Raw genomic sequence first — 24,301 nt, 5'->3', positions numbered from 1 at the left:
TTCAGAAGTACTGCTTCTTAGGCAGGAAATAATAATTGTCATTGGAATTTGTCCAATGGTAGTAGAGTTCTGAGCCAACACCAGATAGTGGTAGTCACACCTCAGGCTTACTGCATCATGCTTCTAATTGCTCACCAATTTTTGGTTTGATTCTTCAGGAAATTCCCAGAATTGTTTAATTGGTTTAAAAACTTTCTGGGCTATAAGGAGTCTGTACATCTGGAAACCTTTCCAAAGGAACGAGCCACAGAGGGCATTGCCATGGAGATAGATTATGCCTCTTGTAAACGGTTGGGCTCCAGCTATCGAGCCCTGCCAAAGAGTTACCAGCAGCCCAAGTGTACAGGACGGACCCCTCTCTGTAAAGAGGTAAGACCTCCCTGAGAAAGGATCAGCCCTGAATCCGCAGCTTCCTCCAGAAGGGAGTGGTACCTGGGATGGAGAATTTACATGAATGAGGAAATCAAAATGCTTTTCTGTCTTTTTTCAAAAGAAAATGTTTTATACCTTTATTGAGAGCCTTTTTCTTACTATCTTTTTAAACTTGCTAAAGGTGAAAATTGTAATGTTAACTGTTTCTTCCCTCCCCTAAAGTGTTGTCTTTTTTATTGAGAACGCTGAATCACCTGAAAACTTTGTTACACTTTTGTTTCAATTTCTCTTCTTTTACCCAAAGGTTTTAAATGATACCTGGGTTTCCTTCCCCTCCTGGTCTGAGGACTCCACCTTTGTTAGTTCCAAGAAAACTCAGTATGAAGAACATATCTATCGTTGTGAAGATGAACGTTTTGAGGTACAAGTTCCTTTATCATTTGAAATTTGGGGAAATGGGAGATTTGGGACAAGAGGATATCTTAAATACCTACCTAGGAGGGTTGGTTTTTTAAGACAAAGGAGCAAGAGGCTCACGTTCTTCTGTGGTAAATGCTTATTGTATTTACCATGTTTTACGACTTTGTCAAATATATTAGTAATATTTTTATGACAAATGTTACTTACCCTTTGTAACTGAAATTATCCATTGATGGCTGAATAATACTCCTTTGAATTTTCAATAGCGTTTTAAAGGTTATTGTGTCTACATGGTATGTAAAATCAGTATCTTAAGACCTAGTGGGCTTTCTTGCAGCTGTTTTAAATTATTTATCTTAAAGTGTGTATTATTTTTAGCAGGTATCTTAAAATGGTTAGCAAACCAGCTCTTCTGTGAGAACTGGAACTCCTCTTTCATATTTCTGATATTGATTTGGCTCCATTTGAAAGAAAGTTGAGTTAGGGACTTTATTTTAAAGTAGTTGGGAAAGGAAGAGCTGGAGTGAAGAAATGAGCTGGTAGACAGCCCCAATACCAGGAGTGGGAGTACTGAAAATGGACTCAATTCTCAGTGTCTAGTTCACTGATAGCAACAAAAATGGAATGTTAACTGTGTCTTGAGAGGTAAAATTACGTGCATCCTATTTAATGTATTTATTATATAAAACCGACTGCCCCTGCTCATTCATATGGATGGGAGATATTTTGCTCCTTTTTTCATCCATACTGATTTAGCTCTCTGCCAGTTATCCCCCTTCACACTTGCTTCATCTGTTTCTGGCATGTTTTGAATGAAGAGCCCCATGTTGCTTGGCCACTGGCAGGCGGTTGGCCATCTCTGCCCCAGCGTTTATGAGGAGCTTCAACCATTTGCAGAAAACTCAATCGTGACAGATGTTAACTTCTATAGAAAGTTTTATCAAGCTAAAGAAAGCATTTCTTTTTTACCTATGTTTAGTAAGTTTAGATGATGTGTGAGAAAGCAGAGACTGGCCTCTGTTTTTGACAGGATATTCCTATTCTTGACTAGTATGCCTGCAAATGAGAGGCAACAGCCTCATTTCCCACTTGCAGAGAGTTAAGACGCAAGAAATGTGTGTGTGTGCACATGCACATACTTAGGATTGGATGGGATGGACTAGTTTGAATCCTTTATACATCAGTATAGGTTAACATTCCTGCAATACAGACAACCCCCAAATCTCAGTGGCTTATAAAAATAGATTTATTTCTTCATCATACTACATGTGCATGATGTTTAGCAAGAGATTCTGCTCATCAGAATTACTTGGGGACCTAGGCTGACAGAGTGCCACCATCTTGAACAGTGCCAGTGACTAGAGGGAAAAAGAGCTCAGATGGATCTTGCACCCTTAAATGCTCTAGCCTAGAGGTAATAGACATTGCTTTGACTCACCTGTGCAAAACTCATTTGCTAGAACTAGTTGCATGGCCCTATCTAATCACAAGGGAGCCAGGAAGTTCAATCCATCATTTATCCATAACTGGGGAAAAGTGGGGGGACGACCAGAAATATTTGACAAAATGACTGCCATAGTCCTGAAACTACAAAAATTAGGAAACACACAGACATTTGGTCATAGACCCTTGAGACTGCTCATTTATTTCATTTTCTTTTTCTCATCTGGAGAATTTTGTGTTAAGCCTTGGAAAAAAGTTAACTCAAAGGTTGCTAGTCATATCCTTAACCAGATCAGGGCTAAGCCCTTGCCAGAAAATAAAATGCCAGAAATTCAGTAAGAATTTAAATGGTTACCCACAGATACGACATTGAAGTCCATAAGGAATGATAGCCACTGCTCTTATTATTACTAGATGTGGAACAAGGCTATTAAATATTTAAACATTTCAAGTTACCCTGAAAAACCTTACTCATGAGACTGATTGGTAATCTTGAATGGTCTTTTTGGGATTTCGTTGTAGTGGTTGTTATTGTTTGTAACATCTTAGTAATTCATGAAAGTTCAGGGGAAAGTGTCTGTAAGGTTGTTTCCTATTAGGTCCCTCTGGTGTGGGGGCCGGGGGCCAGTAGTCCTAAGTAAAGCACACTGCTGGTGGTACAAGTATTAACTACCGCTTAGCCATCAGTTATTGGATGTTTGTTGCGTGCCTGGCGTCGTGCTAAATCCTTTACATGGATTGTACTGTTAAATCCAGAAAACAACCTTATGAGAGTAGGTGGTGTTATCCCTGTTTTACCTATAAGGACACAGTTTTATATGGCTATGGTATGGCGAGCCAGGGTTCAAATCCAAGGAGTTTGACTTCTTCTACCTTATACGCCTGACAGCTATTCTGTTCTGGTTGGGGTCCTGAACATACTTTGTCTTTTTCTTTAGCTTGATGTAGTTTTAGAGACTAATCTGGCAACGATCCGGGTTCTGGAAGCAATACAGAAGAAGCTTTCCCGCTTGTCTGCTGAGGAACAAGCCAAATTTCGCTTGGACAACACCCTCGGGGGCACATCAGAAGTCATCCATCGAAAAGCCCTCCAAAGGATATATGCTGATAAAGCAGCTGACATCATTGATGGTCTGAGGAAGAACCCCTCCATTGCCGTCCCAATTGTCCTTAAAAGGTACCTGAGTGAATATGCCCTTCATGCTTCAGTGTGCTCCTTGACAGACTAGTGTCCCATTAAATAAGAGTCTCCTTTTCGACTTGGTTATCCCATGAGACCTCCATTTCTCCCCAACCCTGGTTGTGGGAAATCAGGTGGAGTGTGGGGTAGTGGAGCTTCCCGATGGGGTTCTGTGTAGCCAGCAGTGGAGAACAAACCTTTAAAGTCCATAGTGGAATGCTCTGTGTGTTTGAGGTAATATTTTAAAATAGAACAAAGAAGAAAACAGCCACCCATGTTCCTGTCACTCAGTACTAACCAATGTTCACATCTTTGTTTTTTAATAAGAAAAATCACATTGTCTTTGTAAAATTGATATGTGTTGTTAAAAAAGACTTAGCTTGCCATTTTTACCAAGAATGTCTTCTTTCTCATAACAAAACTTCAGCCTGAGGTATAGAGGGGCTGTTGAAGCCACCTAAGGCTAGGTATCATGGAGGAGGCCAGGGCTGAGCCCCAGGCTCCTCCAAGCACATGGCACTCTGTACTACACTATGAATCCCAGCTAAGATTCATAGGGGCCTCTGTCTGTATCACCTGGTGAAAACTTACCTGCTGCACAATGCACAAGTGCCCAGATTTTATTGTTCCTCCCTAGTCTTCTCCTCAAGAGCTGGCACAAGCTGTTCCTCGCCTTGCCAGTAGCATTTAACTTTTGTCTTTGAGATGGAGGATATTCTTCAGTTCTAGTGCTGGTTTTGATTTTACTCTCCTCTCTTCTAGAGTATCAGGATCAGTCGTTCTCATTAGAACTTCCAAACTGTGGCCAGAGGAACGTTATTCTGCAAGTTCTCTGCTCTTAGACTTTTGCATTTACATTAGCATAATAAACATTCTCAGAAGTCCTGTAGCAAAGAAACTTGTTTCACTTTGTTTTAGCTGGCCAAGGAAGAGAACCTCCTTTTCTAGGGTATTCTGTGGAATGTTGTTTGAGAAATAACTATTCTTGGCAAGATTTCTGACTTTGGGACAAATTACTTCCCCAAAGTAAGTCTTGAATGAGTAAGTTTCTCATGTATCAGAGTTCAAGACTGGTTTGAATAAAATTTACCCCGAAGTTGCCAACAGTTTTGGCAGATCTGCTATATCTTTTGACCTTCGAAATAAAATAAACCTGACATATTTCTTGCTTCTAAACCCTTATGAGATTAGGTGCTGTTACCCCTATTTTACTGATAAAGAGACAGTCTTATATGGCTAATATGGCAGAGCCAGGATTCCAGTATGACTCCCTGCCTTAAAATTCCCTCATCTCGATTCCCATGTCTTGTTTTTCCACCTTCCACTCCACTAGGTTGAAAATGAAAGAGGAAGAATGGCGAGAAGCTCAGAGAGGCTTTAACAAGGTGTGGAGAGAGCAAAATGAGAAATACTACTTGAAATCTCTGGACCACCAAGGCATCAACTTTAAACAAAATGACACCAAGGTCCTGAGGTCTAAGAGCTTACTCAACGAGATTGAGAGTATCTATGATGAGGTGAGCTGGAGGTCTCTACATCTGTGCGACGTCCCCAGTCTGTATGTTCAGCGTAGCTTTGACTGCTGCAGATTACCTTTGTTATATGAATGTGAGACCCTCCAAAACTTGTTGATTCTTGCTTCATAGCATAGACTTCTATTCCCGATTCTACCATTTTAAATCTAAGCCTCACTAAGCTGTTTTACTAGTTTCCCATCCTGGTTTCAGTTCATGCCCACTACCCACCTCTCCCACTTCTCTCCCTATCTGTTTCCTTCCAACAGTACCTTATATTCCTTCACGTAGCCCATCTCAACTTCCCACAGCTTAAAATACTATCATTGATCCCCAGACTTTTTCTTTTTTTGGCCGCACTGTGTGGCTTGTGGGATTTTAGTTCCTCGAAGCTGGGCCCTCCACACTGAGTGTGTGGAGTCCTAACCACTGGACCGCCAGAGAACTCCCCCTAGACTCTTCCTAATCCTTGTTTATTCGGCATCCTTACCAGGATTATATAGAGTACTGGGAGCTAGGATACAGAGATGAATAAGAAATTAATCCTGCTTTCTTTGAGCTCACAGTCTTAGGGGATGGATAGAAACAAATACAGTGTGATTGAGAATTCCTAGAAGTGGTGTGATCTTGAATTTGAAAAAACTTTGTATTACGAAACTATCAAACATACACAAAAGGGGAGAGAATAGTAAAATGAGCTCTCACATAAACTTAATCACCTCTATTTTGCCAATTTTTTTATATCTGCCACCATCCACACTCCCACCCCAGAAGGATTTTAAAGTAAATCCTAGACTTCATATCGTATCCTCCATAAATACTAATCCGGAATTTTAAAAGATGGTCCCAGTTCTGTCCCATTGTCTCTTATAAGTCTTCAATGTCTGGAAGGCACCGATCATTTTGGTATCAAACCACATCTCACACATCATCTTTTTGTTTCTGGAAGTTTTGGGTTAGAAAATAATGGCCACTGTGGTTAATAGAAAGTACTGCTGGTGTAGTCTCATAGGTCTGTTTGTTGTTCCTGTAGGTACGTCGCGTAATACTTTGTCTCTCTCTCCTGTTAGAGGCAAGAGCAGGCTACGGAAGAAAATGCTGGTGTACCTGTTGGCCCACACCTCTCACTTGCCTATGAAGACAAACAGATTCTGGAAGATGCTGCTGCTCTGATTATCCACCATGTGAAGAGGCAGACAGGCATTCAAAAGGAGGACAAATATAAAATCAAGCAAATCATGCATCATTTTATTCCAGATCTGCTCTTTGCTCAGAGAGGTGATCTCTCGGATGTAGAGGAAGAGGAAGAAGAAGAGATGGATGTAGATGAAGCCACAGGGGCGGCTAAGAAGCACAATGGTGTTGGGGGCAGTCCCCCTAAGTCCAAGCTACTGTTCAGTAACACAGCAGCTCAGAAGTTAAGAGGGATGGATGAAGTATACAACCTCTTCTATGTTAATAATAACTGGTATATCTTTATGCGACTGCACCAGATACTCTGCTTGAGGCTGCTGCGGATTTGTTCCCAGGCTGAACGGCAAATTGAAGAAGAAAACCGAGAGAGAGAGTGGGAACGGGAAGTGTTGGGCATAAAGCGAGACAAGAGTGACAGCCCCGCCATCCAGCTACGTCTCAAAGAACCTAGTGAGTGCTTAGATTGTCAGTCTACAGAAGATGTGAGGGGTTGGGGACCTCAGGGCCTAGTTAGACTCAGGACTGCTTTCTTTTATACATAGAGCACAGGCAGGCCTTAGAGGCTGGCTAGGTTCAAATCCTAGCACCGCAGTTTACTGGTTGTCTGACCTTACTTAAACTCTGTGAACCTGTTTACCTGTAAAATGGAGGTACTACTTGTCTCTTGGGGTTGTTGGGACAATTGGAGAAAATATGCGAAGCACCCTGTGCACTGCTTGGATCATGGACACTCAATAGCTGGTACTATGGACACCAGGGAAGTGGGTGTCAGTTACTGTCAGTTTCCCAAATGGCAGATCTCTGGGTTATTGCAAAGTGTTTGAAAGGACAGAGACGTGACTCAAACGTCATAGTTGGTTTCATTCCATGACAGAACATAAATTCCTAGTTGTTCATGCCTGAGACAGATGCAAAAGAGGAGATGGGGACTCAAGAGATGGTTTGAGACAGCAGAACAGGCAGAGCAGGAATGAAGATAGAAGACTCAGGAAAAGGAAAATAAATGAGGATTAAGGAAGCCACCATATCCTCTAAGTAATCCTATGCTGCTTGCTTCTAGATATCTCTTCAGGTCATAAGTTAGGTACTTAAGCTGTGAGCCAGAAGCTTTTTTGTGAAGCCTTTCTTCTGTGCTCTTTAGGAAATAGCCAATCTTTGGAGTGAATTATCCTTTCTTTTCTTTTCTTTCCTTTTTTTTAAAAAAAAAAAAACTGTTACTGGTGTAAGAAGCCCATTTGAAGCCCTGGCCTTCTATCTGTTGAAGAGCTAATGAACCTGGGAATTAATTCTAAAAGCCTTTATCTGGATTAATACTAGCTTGAGAGACTTCAGTATAGTGATTCCATCTGCTTGGGTAGAAATGAGACAGAAGATGACCTAATCCTGGCTTGACCATTGACTTAACCTGGTTTGAGGCTTACAGTTTGTTCTTGAGTAATAATGTCAAGCCTCACACTGATCATGGGTCATGTGGTTTGCGCTAATAGCACTCAGCTTTATTCTGACATGAAAGCATTTTTTCATGGCAGTAGCACAGCCCGTTCCTGTGCTGTGGATCCGAACAAGGTAATGTTCTGTAATGAAACTCTAGCCAGTTGCTTCTTTTAAACAGTAGTTGTCCTGTTTAACCTGTCTTGAATGAATCCATCACACTTCAGATAAATGGAAATGGACTCAGCTTTTGCTCTCAGCCTTTTTTCCCCTATATTTTACAAAGAGGTAACTAAATGTCAAAGACAAAGAGTTCTTGTTGTAATTTTTTTTTCATTTCAGTGAACTTTTTATTGAAGTGCAAAACATAGACAGAAAAGTATACACATCCGAATTGTGTAGCTCAGCGAATTTTTACAAAGCAAACACACCTGATAACCAGCACCCTGATCAAGAAACAGAACATAACCGGTAGCCCCGTCGTGCCACAGTCTTGATTGCCAGCGCTGGAGATCAGAGTTGCCTGTTTTTGAGCTTTATGTAAATGGGTCTTATTTTAGTAAACTAAAGGTGGAGTCCTTTCACCTTTCCTTGTGCACACTGCTAGTTGCCAGACGTCTCTGTAACAACTGATAAGATTCCAGCTGGTGGTTGAAGTGATTCATATGCAGCAAGTACAAATCATTTAACGTAATTTGTGAAGTACAATATTGGGAATCCATTTTTAAACAAAAGGACTTTGACAAATGCAGATCACTTCATTATTCATAGAGGATTTAATTTGCACTCCTCTTTTTCTGTTCCCGAGAGGTTTCCTAGTGCTAGAGTATGGTTCCGCCTGCCTTTTCTCTTCAGCCCTTGATGCTCCGTTGAAAGAGCTGTATGAGCAGGCGACCTGTGTGAGGGATGCTCTTTGTAGGCTGCGAGAGCAGGTTCCTATCTTAGCAGGGGAGCCAAGAACTTTTTGACGAAACTTCTTCCCTGGGATATTTTGCTCTCCTGTCACGCATAGCCAGGCCATACTGTAAATAAGTGTTTTTCAGGCACGGTCAGTCGGAGTGTTAGAAGCCGCTGTTAAAGTTGCAGAGTCACTCTCCTTTAATAGACAGTGCTGGGGGTTGTAGCCACCTGTCAGATCTCATCTCTCTGCAGCAGACTAAACACCTAGATTTGTTCTGTTAAGTGCTCTTTAGGCCAGCTGTGGGATTTGCCCTGCCTTCTCTTCCAGCCTTTTCTTAGCAGGGTAAGGCCTCATCTCTCCCATCTCTCCCACAGTGGACGTTGATGTAGAAGATTATTACCCAGCTTTCCTGGATATGGTGCGGAGCCTGCTGGATGGCAACATAGACTCTTCACAGTATGAAGATTCGCTAAGAGAGATGTTTACCATTCATGCCTACATTGCCTTTACCATGGACAAACTCATCCAGAGCATTGTCAGACAGGTGAGGGCATGGCGGAGGCTAGGGTTGGTGAGGGAGAAAGTCTACAGATGGATTCAGGAAAGAGAAAAGGCAAGATTTCTGTTGGGAAAGCAGTCAGTTTCCTCATATAATGATGTTTATGAACGCATGGTTCTGTAGAGGGGAGGGAGAGGTTAATGTGATGTGATGTCGGATTTCTCCTGTTAACAGAGTGGGAGTACTTCAGCCATGTGGTTGACTCCTTTGCTTTGCTCAGCGTGCCCTGTTAGTATGAGCCTACCTGAGACGTGATGTTTTACCCCCAGCACTGGTCCTGACCCCCTGCCCTACCCTCCCAGCTCTTACGTCGGGTACCAGGCATGAGCTCAGTTTCCTCTTCTTTAGGTGTTGGTAATTCTATGGACTTTCCGTATTTAACATCTGAAATTCTTTTTACAGGAAGGGTTTCATACAACATCTTTTATACTCTGTCCACCTCACTATCTGAGATTCCCTCTGAGTTAGATTTGTAGTTAGTTTTTTGGTTTATTCTTGTGGCACCCTGGAAGTTTGTAAATATGTTGTTCTTTACAACAATAATTTTATAGCAAATAACATGTAATAGGTTTCCATTCCTTTGCCTTTAGTTCTGAACTTTTGAAGGGATCGGAGTCTGTTGATAGTGCACCACTTTCTTTAAAGTGGAAACTTTTTTTTTTTTGCGATACGCGGGCCTGTCACTGTTGTGGCCTCTCCCATTGCGGAGCACAGGCTCCGGATGCACAGACTCAGTGGCCATGGCTCACGGGCCCAGCCGCTCCGCGGCACGTGGGATCTTCCCGGATCGGGGCACGAACCCGTGTCCCCTGCATCGGCAGGCGGACTCTCAGCCACTGCGCCACCAGGGAAGCCCAAAGTGAAAACTTTTAAAAAGACAATTCTAATTCTAGAGTCCACACCGCTACTATGGAAAGAAAAGCTTGTTCAATGTTTTCCTCAGATAAAATATGGAATCCTTCGCAAAGTACTCATGCTTTTACCTTGAATTTAGAAGGATGCATGGCTCTGCACCTCTCTCACAGGATCTACTCAGAGTCAAGGAATGTTGCTTCACATAACTGAATCTTGGCATCTTCGCAAAAGTTGTCAGGCAGAGAGCTGAAAGTTGAAGTGGTTATTAGGCCTTCCCTTAAGGGGTCTTAATGGTGATGGACAGAAATCTTTACATGTATACAATCAGCTATGGTCATAATTTTTGAGAGACTAATGCCTGTTAATGTCCCCTAGATTTACATAAAAGACTTCAGTTACCATGTGCTTATGTTTCTGTTTACAAGTTTGCTGTTGCTACAGCTAGAAATAAAGTCTTTCATACTACCAGTACAACTTTAAAAATCTAATACAACAAGGCTCAGCGGCCATGGCTCACAGGCCCAGCCGCTCTGAGGCATGTGGGAACTTCCCAGACCGGGGCACGAACCCGTGTCCCCTGCATCGGCAGGCGGACTCTCAACGACTGCGCCACCAGGGAAGCCCCCAAGGTTGTTTTTTTAAATAGATATAATTAGTCTATTTACTAGAAGCACCTGGTTATGATTTTGAGTCAATAATACGTAAGGTCCGATCTTTTTTTATGGAGACAGGTTTTATCCAGAAATCTGAATCCATTGTTTTTAAAATACGTTTATGCTCCTCAGCTTAACTCCTGAATTGGAGGCATAACATTTCTTACTCTCCTTATCTCCTTTGCTGTTCTCCCAGAGTTCATTGCTGACTGGAGGTAGAACATATATTTCAAGGTCAAACCATATATTTATCTTACTTTTCTAGACTAGTTTAAGAGGGTTTTGTCTTAAGAATACAATAGGCAGTCTCACAGACATCTGGTGTGGGACTCAAAATATGGCCAGACCATCTAGGGGTTAGACTGGGGAGGTTTTTTTTTTTCCCTCTCCTGCATGCCTCCTTTCTGGACATCTCCCCCATCCTCATGCTTCTCTCTTCAGATGAACACTCAGCACGTACTCAAGGCTTCTCCAGCACCTGAGGCTTTCACTTGCCACGGCAGTGCCTCTGGCCCTGGCATTACCAACCATCCAGGTGCTCCTCTGTAAAAAGTCTACCAGACACACTCATTGTGTCATTTCAATTTAGCAGGAGAGAGAATCTAACCAGCCTAGTGTGGGGATGAGAGTTGCCTAGTTGTCCCTGGATTTATAATGCTGCCCTTTCCAAAGACTAGAAGGGGTCAGATATCCAAGGAGAGGGTGCGGATAGGGAGTCGGTGACGTGGTCTCCTTTTACAGGAAGGTATAAAGAAGTATCTACATGATAGAGACCATGCTTTGGACATGCACTGCTTTTTTTCTCTCTTAAACACTGTATTTTAAGCCTTCCCCCGTATTAGCAAGTTATCATAAGCATTATTTTAATGGTCACATTAAAAGCCGTTGTATAGACTAATTGTAATTTAACCACCTCCAGTTGCTGGCCTTGCTACCACCATCAGGTCACTCACCCTTCTGACCTTGCACCTTGTCCATTTATCTACAAATACACATACTTGTCACTTAAGAGTTTTTTAAATGTTAAAAATAAGTAGTTGTCATAGTTACTAGCACTTCAAAAAGAGTGTATCTTCCTAAAAATAGAATGGCTTAGTGGTTATGAGAATTTTAAAGTAAAATAGACAAATTGATACTGCAATTAACATTTTGCTTTCTTGTATCTGTTTTTCACATTCTCTGGCATTTTAATGGGTAAAGTTTCATTTGAGAGAATCTTTATTTCACAGTAGATATATCGTCATGACCTATGAGAATAGAATCTCTGAAAGATTCAACTTTCTAGTCATCAGATAGTTTAATAAGATAGTTTCAGAAGTTACCAGTAGTCAGTCGTGATTGACCTGTGTTGAAAATGAGTTAATTTACCTACAATTTTAAATACTATACTTTTATTATCAGATGTGGAAAAATAGGGGGTGTGTTAGAAAGAATATTAGTCCTAACTCAGCTCCTTCAGCTGAGTACCCATGACAGATTAATTCAGTAACAGCTTCCTCAGTGCCTGTTGAGTTTCAGACTTTGTACTAGGGCTGTGAATGTAGACATGGATCTTGCTTTCATGGTTCTCCGAAGTCCCTCTCCTCACCTTAGCACACGTGAGTTTTCTTATCTAACATGTAAATTTGTCTCATATATCAATATAGTAGGGTACCCTTCTCCAGCCTGCTTCCCAGGGTAGTTGTGTGGATCAACTGAGAATACGTATGAAAGGAAATTGTAAATGGTAAAGAAGTGCCATAAAATTAGGAAGCCATGGAAATTTTCTTTCACGTAAAAAAATTTTTCTTAAGTTCCTTAGAACTTTAAATGAGCAGCACATTAACCTGAGTTGCTTATGGTTTTGCTTTTAAATATATATGAACATTTTATTCATGGACCAGAGATATGGTTGAAGATTTTGGCTTGGTTATTCTCCAAGAAAATAAGATAGTGGTTTTGTATGATTAATGTTCTAAAATGATCAACCAGAAAACCCTTTTTTTTTTTTCTTTTTGCGGTACGCGGGCCTCTCACTGTTGTGGCCTCTCCCGTTGCAGAGCACAGGCTCTGGACGCGCAGGCTCATCGGCCATGGCTTACGGGCCCAGCCGCTCCGCGGCATGTGGGATCTTCCCGGACCAGGGCATGAACCCGTATGCCCTGCATCGGCAGGCAGACTCTCAACCACTGCGCCACCAGGGAGGCCCTGGAAAAAACCTTTTTGAGCTGAGTGATTGGAACCACCAAAGGGAGGCTGAGTGTATGACAGGGAGAACTATATTTTTGGTTCCCTGATGACTTGCCTTTGCTTGATTCCAGCTGCAGCACATCGTGAGTGATGAGATCTGTGTACAAGTGACTGACCTGTACCTGGCGGAAAACAATAATGGGGCCACTGGAGGCCAGCTGAATACACAGACCTCAAGGAGCCTCCTGGAGTCAACATATCAGCGGAAGGCTGAGCAGCTCATGTCAGATGAGAATTGCTTTAAGGTGAGAGGTACTCAGGTAGTCAGGGACCATGCTGACGACAGTGTGAGCTGTTGGGGCGCTCTCCACCAGAAGTCAAAGCCATACCAGGGTACTTTGACCCAGTGATTCCACTCCTAGACCTCCTTGGAGAGCCTGTGAACTCACTGGAAGAAATGCAAAAAAACATGGAAAAGTGAAGTCTCTTGTGGGTAGTCTGTTTCTTGCCTTTTAAAAAAATTAGCTCTTGCATATGATTTTTATAATTTTGTATTCTTCTTCGCTGAACATTTATTTGGGTATTAAATGCTTCGTAAATATTATTGTTTAAAAGTGTAATCCATGGTCGTTGTAGAAAAGATAGGAAACGCAGAGAAAAGAAAAACTAGTCACCTACAGTTCTTCCCAGAAATAATCATTGATGACATTTCTAAACTTTTCTATGCTAATATGTATTTTGAAAAAGATTATACTGGGCAAAATGTTCTGGAACTTATTTCGCTCAATTAGCAACACCTCTGGGTCTTCAGCATCTTTTTATGACTATTTGATATTTAATTTTATAGAAAATTATGCCTGTCTAGTTGGACATTTAGGTTGTTTCCGGTTTTCCACCATTATAATAGCTAATTAGAAAAGCAAATAGCTGGAAACAGTCTAGGTGTCCAACCCTTTACGGGAATGGTTAATGGCAGCCTATTGTGTGAATGCTGGATGGCATATTTTGCAGCTCTTAAAAGTTAATTATAAATTATAAAAATACTGAAACAAAGGACACAAAATTATGTGTGTTATGATTGCATCTATGTAATAAACGTGTATAGTTGAACAAAGCCTGTATGTATTAATGTAAGCACAGGTTTAGGTGGCCCAGAATAAGGTTTGTAGTTGGCCTAGCAGAGAGAGCTAAGCTAAATAAAAGTTTGACCTTGGTGGGCATGTTCCATGTACTTTAATGATCTGACCCTCAAATTGTTCACTTCTATTTTCAGCTATTTCTTTAGTTTCTGATCTATCACCTGTACTGTTGGCTTAATTTAGAATCAAAGACCTGGAAATGAGTTTTCTAGTTCAGTCACAGATCTAATGTTCTACTATCCGAGGACTTTCCCACTACAGAAGAGATTTCCTAAGCCTTTCAGAGTTTTAAATCTATAAATGTTTATTATGAGTTTAGTGGGTGTTTACTTTCATGGTGGACAGAATTATCATCCCCATCTACAATGAGTTAACAGTGTATTAAATTGTGTGGTGAGGGCCTATGAAGGAATGGGTAGACTCACCCAGTAGATAAGAATAGTTGTCAGAATAGCAGAGGGAATAGCAGGAACAGAAGGCTTGGTAACCAGGAAAATCGTGTCATCACAGTGACCTTTTTCTTTCAAATGTTTATATAGAGAATAAAAGTCCATATAGTATTAGCATTAAGCTAAGAATAAGCAGCCCTTCAAATCCTCTGCCCAGCCCCACCTCCCGCCTCCTCTCCCTTCATTTTTTTTCTATGCATATTCTACAGTGCTTTTTTAAAAATCAGGCATGTTTAGCTCTCTGTGTATCCATTCAGACCCTTTTCTGTGCATTTGCATATATTGACACATAGATGTTTATATAGAAATTAATGATTAGATTTAGATTGGATTAGCGTATTTTACATCTGGCTTTTTTTTTTTTTTTTTTACATGTCTTAGAATTTGCTCTATTTTGGTTTACATAGATCCAGCTCATTTTTTCAACTGCTGTGTCATACATAATAGTATGAATGTACCATAGTTTTTTGTGGGTTTTTTTGTTTGTTTTGGGGGTTTTTTTTTGGCTATGCCACGTGGCCTGTGGGATATTAGTTCCCCCACCAGGGATGGAACCTGGGCCCCCAGCAGTGAAAGCGCCAAGTCCTTAACCACTGGACTGCCGGGGAATTCCCTGTACCATAGTTTTTTTAAAAAATCATTGCCTGATGGGTAAACGTTTTAAACTATTTCCATTTTTTACTATCTCAAATAGTGCTTCATTGAACCGCATTTTGTATCCTTGCGTGCACGTGGTAGTGTTTGTTTAGGGTAGAGGCAGAGAAATGAAATTACTAGGTTAAATGGTATGCATATTTTAAAATTTAAACTTTAATGGATATTCCCATTTCACTCTCCAAAGTGACTGGCTATACCGGTGTGCACTTTGATAAGAGCATTTATTTCCCCATTCTTAGTCAACACTTAGTATTATCAAACTTATTTTTGCCAATTAGATGATTAGAAAAATATTTTAATTCACATTTCCCTGTTTGCTACTGTTTCCTGTTTTTCTCTTCTGTGTATTGCCTACTCGTATCCTTCACCTTTTGCGGGGGAGAGGGGTTGTAGTTTTTTTTTGTTTGTTTTTTTGTTTTGTTTTTTTCAGTACACGGGCCTCTCACTGTTGTGGCCTCTCCCATTGCGGAGCATAGGCTCCGGACACGCAGGCTCAGCAGCCATGGCTCACGGGCCCAGCCGCTCCACAGCACGTGGGATCTTCTTGGACTAGGGCACGAACCCGTGTCCCCTGCATCGGCAGGCGGACTCTCAACCACTGTGCCACCAGGGAAGCCCTGTAGTTCTTTTTATGTACTTTTTCAAATATGATTTTCTTTGTCATGATTTCTCTGAAATCAATTGGTCTTCCTCTATGTCCTGTCCTTCAGTGCTCAGCTGAGTGTCACTTCAGTGAAGTGAAATCTTTCTCATCTCACTGAGGGGGGGATAACATATTGTGCATGTTTCTAGAGTAGTACCTTTGTAGTTATTTTGTTGTAATGTAAATATAGCTATTTGTATCCCTTTTCCTTCACTAAATTGAGCTCCTCCAAGCAAGAAACCATGTTCTCTTCTGCGTGTGCCTCTGCCTAATAAATGGCAAACATTCAGTGACTATGTGTTAGTTGAATGAAGCCTAGGAGATTGGCAGAGGAGGCATGGAGAGGAGGTGGGGGTGTCCAAATGGTAGAGAATCTTCACAGCCATAACTAAGGAAAAGGTATGAATTTTGTTGTGGTTGGCGAGCAGTGAAGCATTTTTAAGGACTAAATATTCCACTGGATTTGAGCTTTCAGGAAGATTAGTAACACTGAGTAACGAGGGGAGGAATCAGAGTCATGTTTACAACTGGAGGCAGTTACCAAATTTGGGTGATGGATGTGGGCAATCTAATAATAAAGTTAGTCAAGACTTGGAGAGTGGTTGCAGAGGTTAGAGAGTTGGGGTGAACACATGCTAAAGGACCTAACAAGACAGGTGTCAGGCGAGGAGCCTGTTGGGATGAAATTGAGTTCAGTTTTAGGCATGTAGAGGAGACTTGTCTTCTCAATATTACTTTGAAGAGTGGTTTCTTTACAGCAGTGGGACAAATCTCGACACTCTAGGTTTTTTAATCCTAAATCCAGGGGGGTTTAGCAAACTCCTAGGAGCAGTTTTTTTCATATCTATTTTGGAAGTAACTATGTTTGTATGTGTGTATGTTATGTTCTTGTTACTTTTTAAATTTTACTAGCAAATAGGAATTCTTCTTCTCCAGAAGAACTGTGAACCAAAACTGGTTTCTGGTCCTGTTTGCTTACTGACTAGCTGTGTGGCCTTGAGAAATCAGAACTTTCTGAATTTTAGGTTTTTCCCTATGTAAAATGAAGAATGTTGAAATAAATGATTCTCAAGCTTTCTTCTAATCGCTGATCTTCACCATTGATTCCTATAGTGATCTGGTCTGCAGCGAGCCCTTAGGATCAGGGCATTGAGAATCCTGGGATTCCAAAAGGGGAGATCTGTGTGCCATCACCATTTGATACTTCGTTTGTGCAAAATGTGACTTGGTTTTGCCCCTATCAGTGTACTGCTTTTAAATATGAATTTTTTTAAAAAATCACACAAATAGTGTTAGCAGAACTCAGTTTCAAATATGATTGGTACCATTGCAGCAGATCACTTCTTATGTTGATGTTTTGTGTTCCTTACCTCATGGTATGTGTGATTTCTTGGGTAGTCTTTATTGTGGTGGAAATGTGATTGCTGTTTTCTGTTTGATGTTTTCCATTTCACTTTGGTATGAGAAGTTTCCTTTTTTTTTTTAAACACTGTAGGCTTGTTTACATCTTTGTATCAAGTCCCATAAATGGGATTATCAAGTGAAATGGCATTGACATTTTATGGTTCTGACTTTTGAGCACTTTCTGATATTGATTACTGTTTTAGCTAATTCAAGAAGTAAGAAACATGAAATGGTGCTTCTTGCTCTAACATTTCATTTTGCTGGTAGCAAGATTGGACCTTTGCCTTTTTATCACCTGCTAAGCTTTTGAGTTATCTTCCTCATCTCTTCAACTGGAGCAAAATTTTTTTTATAACTTTATTGCCTCCCCACCTCTCAACCCTTGAGAATCTGTTTACAGCTTTGGAGATGGTCTTTTGTTTACATTCAGGTTTCTTATTTGCAGCTTATGTTCATTCAGAGCCAAGGCCAGGTTCAGCTGACCATCGAGCTTTTGGACACGGAAGAGGAGAACTCAGATGACCCCGTAGAAGCAGAGGTATGGATGAGTATACTGCAGAAACTGGGGAGAGTATGTCATGTTCTGAGAGTCTGCCCAGTGAGTGTCTTCTAGAAGCCCAGCCAGTGTTAGCCTGTTTAAGGGTCAGGACCTGACGCTTAAGTACAGGTCATTTCAGCCATATCTTCAGCTGAAGAAAAGGACTGCCTGGTGGTAAGGTATTTAGGATTGATGGCAGTCTCATCTAGCTTTCAGGAAAGCCCTCTCCTCTGAGGAAGTCTCATGGTTGGCAGCTTTCTTGTTTTTCTCCTAAAGCACAAGAAACAACAAAGGAGGTGCCATCTGCCCAGTATCATCTTGACCCTTTGTGTCATGTTTACTTTTTATTGGGATAGATGGAGCCAGGAGTTCTCAACCCCACAGGGTAGACAGAGTGAGTTGGTTATCATAGTTGGGTCTAGCAGGTAATATTAATGAGAAATGCAAGCCACATGTATGTATGGTGCTGAGGGCATATGGAGGGGAGGAGACTGTTGTTTTATGGGAATATTGGCTCGTGGTTGCCAAATCTTAAATTTTTTTTAAAAGAGATGCCAGAAATTTAGATTTTGATGTGAAAGATACTGATTTTCAAACATTTGCCACTATACATTTTGTTCTTTAACAAAACCCTCTGTAGGGAAATAAAACTTGTCAGTGAGCCAGCTTCTAACCATTTATGACTTCTGGTAACTGTTAAGTATCTCAGAGAAACTTTCGGTTTTGCATTCTCACAGATTTTTTTAAGCTGTGTTTTAATACCAAGTAACAAGCATGTCATTATGGAAAGAGATTTTTTTGATCTTGTATTTAAATATTTCAGACATTTTAGTCATAGAATTTGCTAGACAACCTGATGAGGTTGGAGTTCAGTTTTTGTGCTCTCTCCCCCACCCCCATTTTGTGTTTACAATCCTAGCGCTGGTCAGACTATGTGGAGCGATACATGAATTCTGATACTACCTCTCCTGAGCTTCGTGAGCACCTGGCACGGAAACCAGTGTTTCTCCCACGGTGAGTGAACCAACTCATGTATCGGCAGCATAACACTAATGCACAGTCTAGGAACGAGGAGTTAGATGACTTTCAGTTTCTTGGTTTTCACTTATTCTGTTGTTCTCTCTACTGAGGATGCTAATTCAGGGTTTGTATGGTTTTACACCATGAGCTTACCTGGAGCACCTGCCAAAGCATCAGGGAGGCAAGAGTTTTAGGAGTCTGTAGTAACTTCCCTTCAGGAATGTGTGTCAGAGTCTCCAGGGTTTGATGATTCACTTGGAGGACTCAAGGACTCAGCATGTAGGCATACCCACAGGGATGGTTTACTGTAGTGAAAGGATACAAAGCTACATCAGCAAAGGGAGAAGGTGCCTGTGACAAAATCAGAGGATGCCAGGCGCAAGCTTCTAAGGGGCTGTGACTTCCACTGGAGGCACAAGGACACTCTTCATTCCTCCAGCAGCAAATTATGACAATATGTCTGAGATGCTGCCTACCAGAGAAGCTCATTGGAGACTTGGTACTGGGGGTTTTATTGGGTGCTGCTCCTGCAGGCACCCTCTGCCTAGCTTGTACCAAAATTCCAGACTTCCAGAAGGAAAGCAGGTTTTCAGCATAAACCGTTTATTTTGTACAAACAGTTTAGGTACAGTGAGGCACTCTTATCATTCAGGGAATGGGGGAAACTCTCCCAAAATCCAAGATGCCAGAACCCAGCCAAGGGACAACCTTGTAAGCATGGTTTGCAAAGGATAGCAGTCTTAGGCCTGCTATGTTAACTCTCTTCACGGAATTTTAAAAATTTCCTGGGCTTCCCTGGTGGCGCAGTGGTTGAGAGTCCGCCTGCCGATGCAGGGGACGCGGGTTCGTGCCCCGGACCAGGAAGATCCCACATGCCGCGGAGCAACTGGGCCCGTGAGCCATGGCCACTGAGCCTGCACATCCGGAGCCTGTGCTCCGCAACAGGAGAGGCCACAACAGTGAGAGGCCTGCGTACCGAAAAAAAATTTCCTCCCCATATATGGACAAATTGTATGCTGGACCTCTGTCTGAGGATGAAGACAGAGTTTCAGAAGTAGAAAATAGGTTTTGCTGTAGTAGATTGACTTTCTTCCTTCCCCAAATTTTGCGAATTGAAATCTCATGTCTTACATTCCCAGAAAGGTATTATCCCAGTATTATTAGACTTAGTCCTAATTGGAACATGGAAAGGGGTGAGAACAGAAGGGCCCTGCCAGCTTCTTCCATTCACTGAGTCATTTAACAGACTTCAAGCAGCTGCTCTGTGCCAGGCCCCTTTCTTAACAAAACAGATTTAGTCTCCATGCTTTTTTTTTTTAAATTTATTTTATTTATTTATTTTTGGCTGCGTTGGGTCTTTGTTGCCGCCCACGGGCTTTCTCTTCGTTGTGGTGTGTGGGCTTCTCATGGCAGTGGCTTCTCTTGTTGTGGAGCACGGGCTCTAGGCACGTGGGCTTCAGTAGTTGTGGCACACAGGCTCAGTAGTTGTGGCTCACGGGCTCTAGAGCACAGACTCAGTAGTTGTGGCGCATGGGCTTAGCATGTGGGATCTTCACGGACCAGGGCTCAAACCTGTGTCCCCTGCATTGGCAGGCGGATTCTTAACCACTGCCCCAGCAGGGAAGTCCCTCCATGCTTATGAAACATAACATTGTATATTTCTCAACAGATTGGCAAAATTCTTAAAAAGATTTGTAATCTTTGTTATGGAGTGTGTGGGGAAGAGGGGAGGCACTTTGATTTACTGTGGGGGGAAATATTGATACAATCATTCCAGGATCAGAGCAGTTAAAATGTATAGGACCTTTACCCTGGAACTTTAATTTTTAATAATTTGCCTTACAGCTATTACAGCTGAGGTTCTTTCTCAGTCTTTTTGTCCTTAAGACCCCTTACAGTCTTAGAGATTGAATACACCAAAAAAACTTTTGTTTATGTGGATTATATCTAGTAATATTTACCACATTAGAAATTAAAACTGAAAAACGTTTACTATGTTTATGAATTCATTAAAAACAATGCTAAATGCATTCTGTGTTATCATAAGTAATATTTTAATGAAAAGCTACTTCAAAACAACGAATTAGTGAAGAGTGGCATTGCTTTACATTTTTGTAAATCTGTTTCATGTCTGGCTTAATAGAAGAACAGCTGGATTCTCATATCTGCTTCTACATTCATTCTGTTGCACTATTTTGTTTCGTCAAAATACATGAAGAAAATCTGGCCTTACTGAAACATGTAGCTGAAAAAAGTAGTATTTCCATATCCTTTCAGATAATTATGGATATTCTTTGATATGACAGCAGAACTGTCCAAGTAGTAGTTTCTTAAAGGTTAGTTGCAGTATCAGTGAACTTTTCATGTGGTTATGTCAAAATCCATTGGTTTATCTTGTACTTTGAATTTTTTCATGCATGGTTTTATAACTTCATGCAGTTGGTTATTTGGAACATTTTAGTTCACTAAGTTATGCAGACCTACCAAATGTTGACACGTCTTCATTTTACAGTATTCCCACCCCCCACCCAGCACCCCCAAAAACACCACATTTATTAATATTGCCGTTGACCTCATCAGTCACATTTTTTTTTTTTTTTTTTGCGTACGCGGGCCTCTCACTGTTGTGGCCTCTCCCGTTGCGGAGCACAGGCTCCGGATGCGCAGGCTCAGTGGCCATGGCTCACGGGCCCAGCCGCTCTGCGGCATGTGGGATCTTCCCAAACCGGGGCACGAACCCGTGTCCCCTGCATCGGCAGGCGGACTCTCAACCACTGCGCCACCAGGGAAGCCCCAGTCACATCTTTAAGTAGTGGGAAGTTGTCACACCTCATGCCGGCCAATACCAGTTTACCAAAATTCCGAGTTTTACTTGAAAGCTTAAATTTTATCATTGGCAACAAATGTGCTCAGTTGTTTTCCTTGAAGTACCAGTCTCCCTTGTTCACTTTTGAGAAAATATTTGCCAAATACCCCAGATCGGCTAGTCAGCTATTCTTTCAGGTAAAAATGGTGAACCATGTGCAGCTCAAGCAGTGCTCAAGTGCTTTCCTTCATGAATCCCATTGTACTTTGGCACACAAAGGTACTTTATGTTTAGTTCCCATTTCGTCACCCAGTATGTTAAAAAGATGTGAACTAAGGGCCTTATCAATAATAAGAGATGTTATTATTTCATCAAGGACATTCTTAAGTCAGAGCAGCTTTCCTTTTTGAATTGCCAGTGTGTGGCCAGAGAAGAGTACAAAGATATCTAAGGACAGATCGGTGCCATCACCAATTGGTTTTTTTTTAATAGTCACTATTATTTTTGCACTGCCAATGCTAATGTTAATACTGTTTTTTTTTTTTTAAAGAAAGAAAGACACTGTTTTAGTATTATTATGACAGTAGTTTTGATCTTCCAACTTCCTAAAAAGCATCGTGGGGGCCCCAATAGTCCTTGGACCAAAGAACTGCTGTCCTACGGAAATGTGTGTACACAAAGATATTCACTGAAGCAACGTTTTTTTTGTTTTGTTTTGTTTTGTTTGCGGTACGCGGGCCTCTCACTGTTGTGGCCGCCTCCGCTGCGGAGCACAGGCTCCGGACGCGCAGGCTCAGCGGCCACGGCTCACGGGCCCAGCTGCTCCGTGGCATGTGGGATCTTCCCGGACCGGGGCACGAACCTGCGTCCCCTGAATCGGCAGGCGGACTCTCAACCACTGCGCCACCAGGGAAGCCCTGAAGCAATGTTTTTAATAGCAAAGTGTAGGAAACAGTAGAACTGTCTAGCTGACAACCTTTCTCTGCTTGTGTTGGAGGGAATTAAGCCTGCCAAGGCATCCACTGATGTGAATTATCTTCTTTCCTAGATGTGTAGAATAGCACTAGTTATGTACCATCTGTGGGAGAATTGAAAAAAATAGACATTTAAGTAATTTTCTGTGCTCTGTGGTTCAGATGAAGGACCTGATTAATTCCTGTTAAGGAATTGTTCAATTAAGACACATTCCTCTGTAGCAGTTAAAGAGAATGACACAAATCTATCTGTAGTGAAATGAAAAAATCTTCATGACATTAAGTGAAAAGTTGAGAGAGACCTAGAAGATTTTAAATGAAAACTGCTAACAGTGGCTACCTGTGGCAAGGCAAGTGGGATTTCGAGAATTGGGGTAGGGGGTTAGTTGGCAATTTCTTTTTATTCTTTATATCTCTGCAGTTGAAAAAAAATTTTTTTAAACAATAAAACCACTGGACATTAAAAAAATGTATGTAATTAAAATTGTGATACGTGCTGTGAAGGCAAATAAAAAACTTTTGGGGCAGCCATGGGAACCTGCACCTGGAGGAGCTCTCATCCTGCAGGGCTTTGCTGCTTTGTAGGAATCTGCGGCGGATCCGGAAGTGTCAGCGTGGTCGAGAACAGCAGGAAAAGGAAGGGAAGGAAGGGAACAGCAAGAAGACCATGGAGAATGCGGATAGCCTGGATAAGCTGGAGTGTAGATTCAAGCTGAATTCCTATAAGATGGTATATGTGATCAAGTCAGAGGACTACATGTATCGGAGGACCGCCTTGCTCCGGGCTCATCAGGTGAGAACCAGTAACTGGAATTTCTCCACATTTCTCCCTCCTCAGCCAGGACCAGGCCTGCCCCAGAGGCTTCTGGTTGTTTCTCTCCCTTTGTGAAAATCTCTTGGATTTGAGAATTGTTGAGTAAGGATGCCGTAACAAAGTCCCACAGACTGCGTGGCTTAAACAACAGAAATTTATTGTCCTACAGTTCTAGAGGTTGGAAGTCCAAGGTCGAAGTGTTGGCAGAGTTGCTTTGAACCTTCTGAGGGCTGTGAGGGAAAAACTATTCCTTGCCTTTCCTAGCCTCTGTTGGTTTGCTGGCAATCATTGGCATTGCTTGGCTTGCATATTTCTGCCTTCATTTTTACATGGCATTCTCCCTAAATGCATGTCTGTGTCCAAATTTCCCCCTTTTAAAGAATGCCAGCCATGTGGGATTATGGGTCCACCCTACAACAGACAGTATGAGCTCACCTTAACTAATTACATCTGCAACAACGTTATTTCCAAATAATATCACATTCTGGGGGGTGGAAGCTAGGATTTCAACATATGAATTTGTGGGGACACAATTCAGTTGATAACAGCTGGTCGCACCTTCCAGTGAAGCTACTCCTAGCATTTACATTTCAGGTAGTATTGCTTGTGTGAATCCTGTCTGTTTTCACATGCTACCTGAATTGTGAAAGTCCTAGTGCAGTTATGTACCAAGGTATTGTGCCAGGCCCTGGGACTACAACCGTGAGGTAGAGCATATAAGGTAGTGTGATGATGTGCACTACCAAGGAGAGAAACTAGGTGAAGTGATCAAGGGTAACTGGCAGGCAGGGCCCTGCTTTTGTTGGGGAAGACCTCTCTAAAGAGGTGACGCTTGAGGCCTAAACAATGACAAGGATCCAACCTGGTGCAGAGCTGGGGGTTGGTACTTTTTAGGCAAAGGAAACAAGCAAACACAAGGCTGGGAAGGAGGAAAGGACTTGGCATTTTCAAGAAAATAAAAACATCAATGTGGCTTGCGCCATAGGGAAAGTGGGGTGCATGAATTTGGAAGGGTGGGCAGAGGCTACATTACTTATTCTCTTAGGCTGCGATTTGGATTTTGTTTGAGGTACATTGAGACATCGTTGACAAAGACATAGACTGATGAGAGCGAGTGAGGGCACCAAGTTGGAAGGGCAGAGACCACTCGAAAGACTCCTTTCATT

At 41.8% G+C, this 24,301-nt stretch overlaps 1 protein-coding gene across 3 annotated transcripts in view; it reads left to right on the top strand.

Moving 5' to 3' along the window:
- SIN3A (SIN3 transcription regulator family member A) overlaps nt 1–24,301 on the top strand; it is a 66,682-nt gene that overhangs the window by 39,648 nt on the left and 2,733 nt on the right. For all 3 annotated transcript variants that reach the window (XM_082855063.1, XM_082855061.1, XM_082855062.1), the window contains exons 11-20: nt 159–369; nt 677–793; nt 3,174–3,412; nt 4,749–4,932; nt 6,000–6,573; nt 8,830–8,999; nt 12,823–12,996; nt 17,429–17,521; nt 18,441–18,535; nt 22,907–23,114. In XM_082855063.1, coding sequence (XP_082711189.1) covers nt 159–369; nt 677–793; nt 3,174–3,412; nt 4,749–4,932; nt 6,000–6,573; nt 8,830–8,999; nt 12,823–12,996; nt 17,429–17,521; nt 18,441–18,535; nt 22,907–23,114 — 2,065 coding nt within the window. The remainder of the gene's footprint in view (nt 1–158; nt 370–676; nt 794–3,173; nt 3,413–4,748; nt 4,933–5,999; nt 6,574–8,829; nt 9,000–12,822; nt 12,997–17,428; nt 17,522–18,440; nt 18,536–22,906; nt 23,115–24,301) is intronic.

Source organism: Leucopleurus acutus, assembly GCF_964270905.1.
Source record: "Leucopleurus acutus genome assembly, chromosome: 1".
In the NCBI taxonomy this organism is placed as follows: domain Eukaryota; kingdom Metazoa; phylum Chordata; class Mammalia; order Artiodactyla; family Delphinidae; genus Leucopleurus; species Leucopleurus acutus.
The sequence above is the reverse complement of the archived record's forward strand: the minus strand, read 5'-3'. Positions and strand labels throughout refer to the sequence as shown.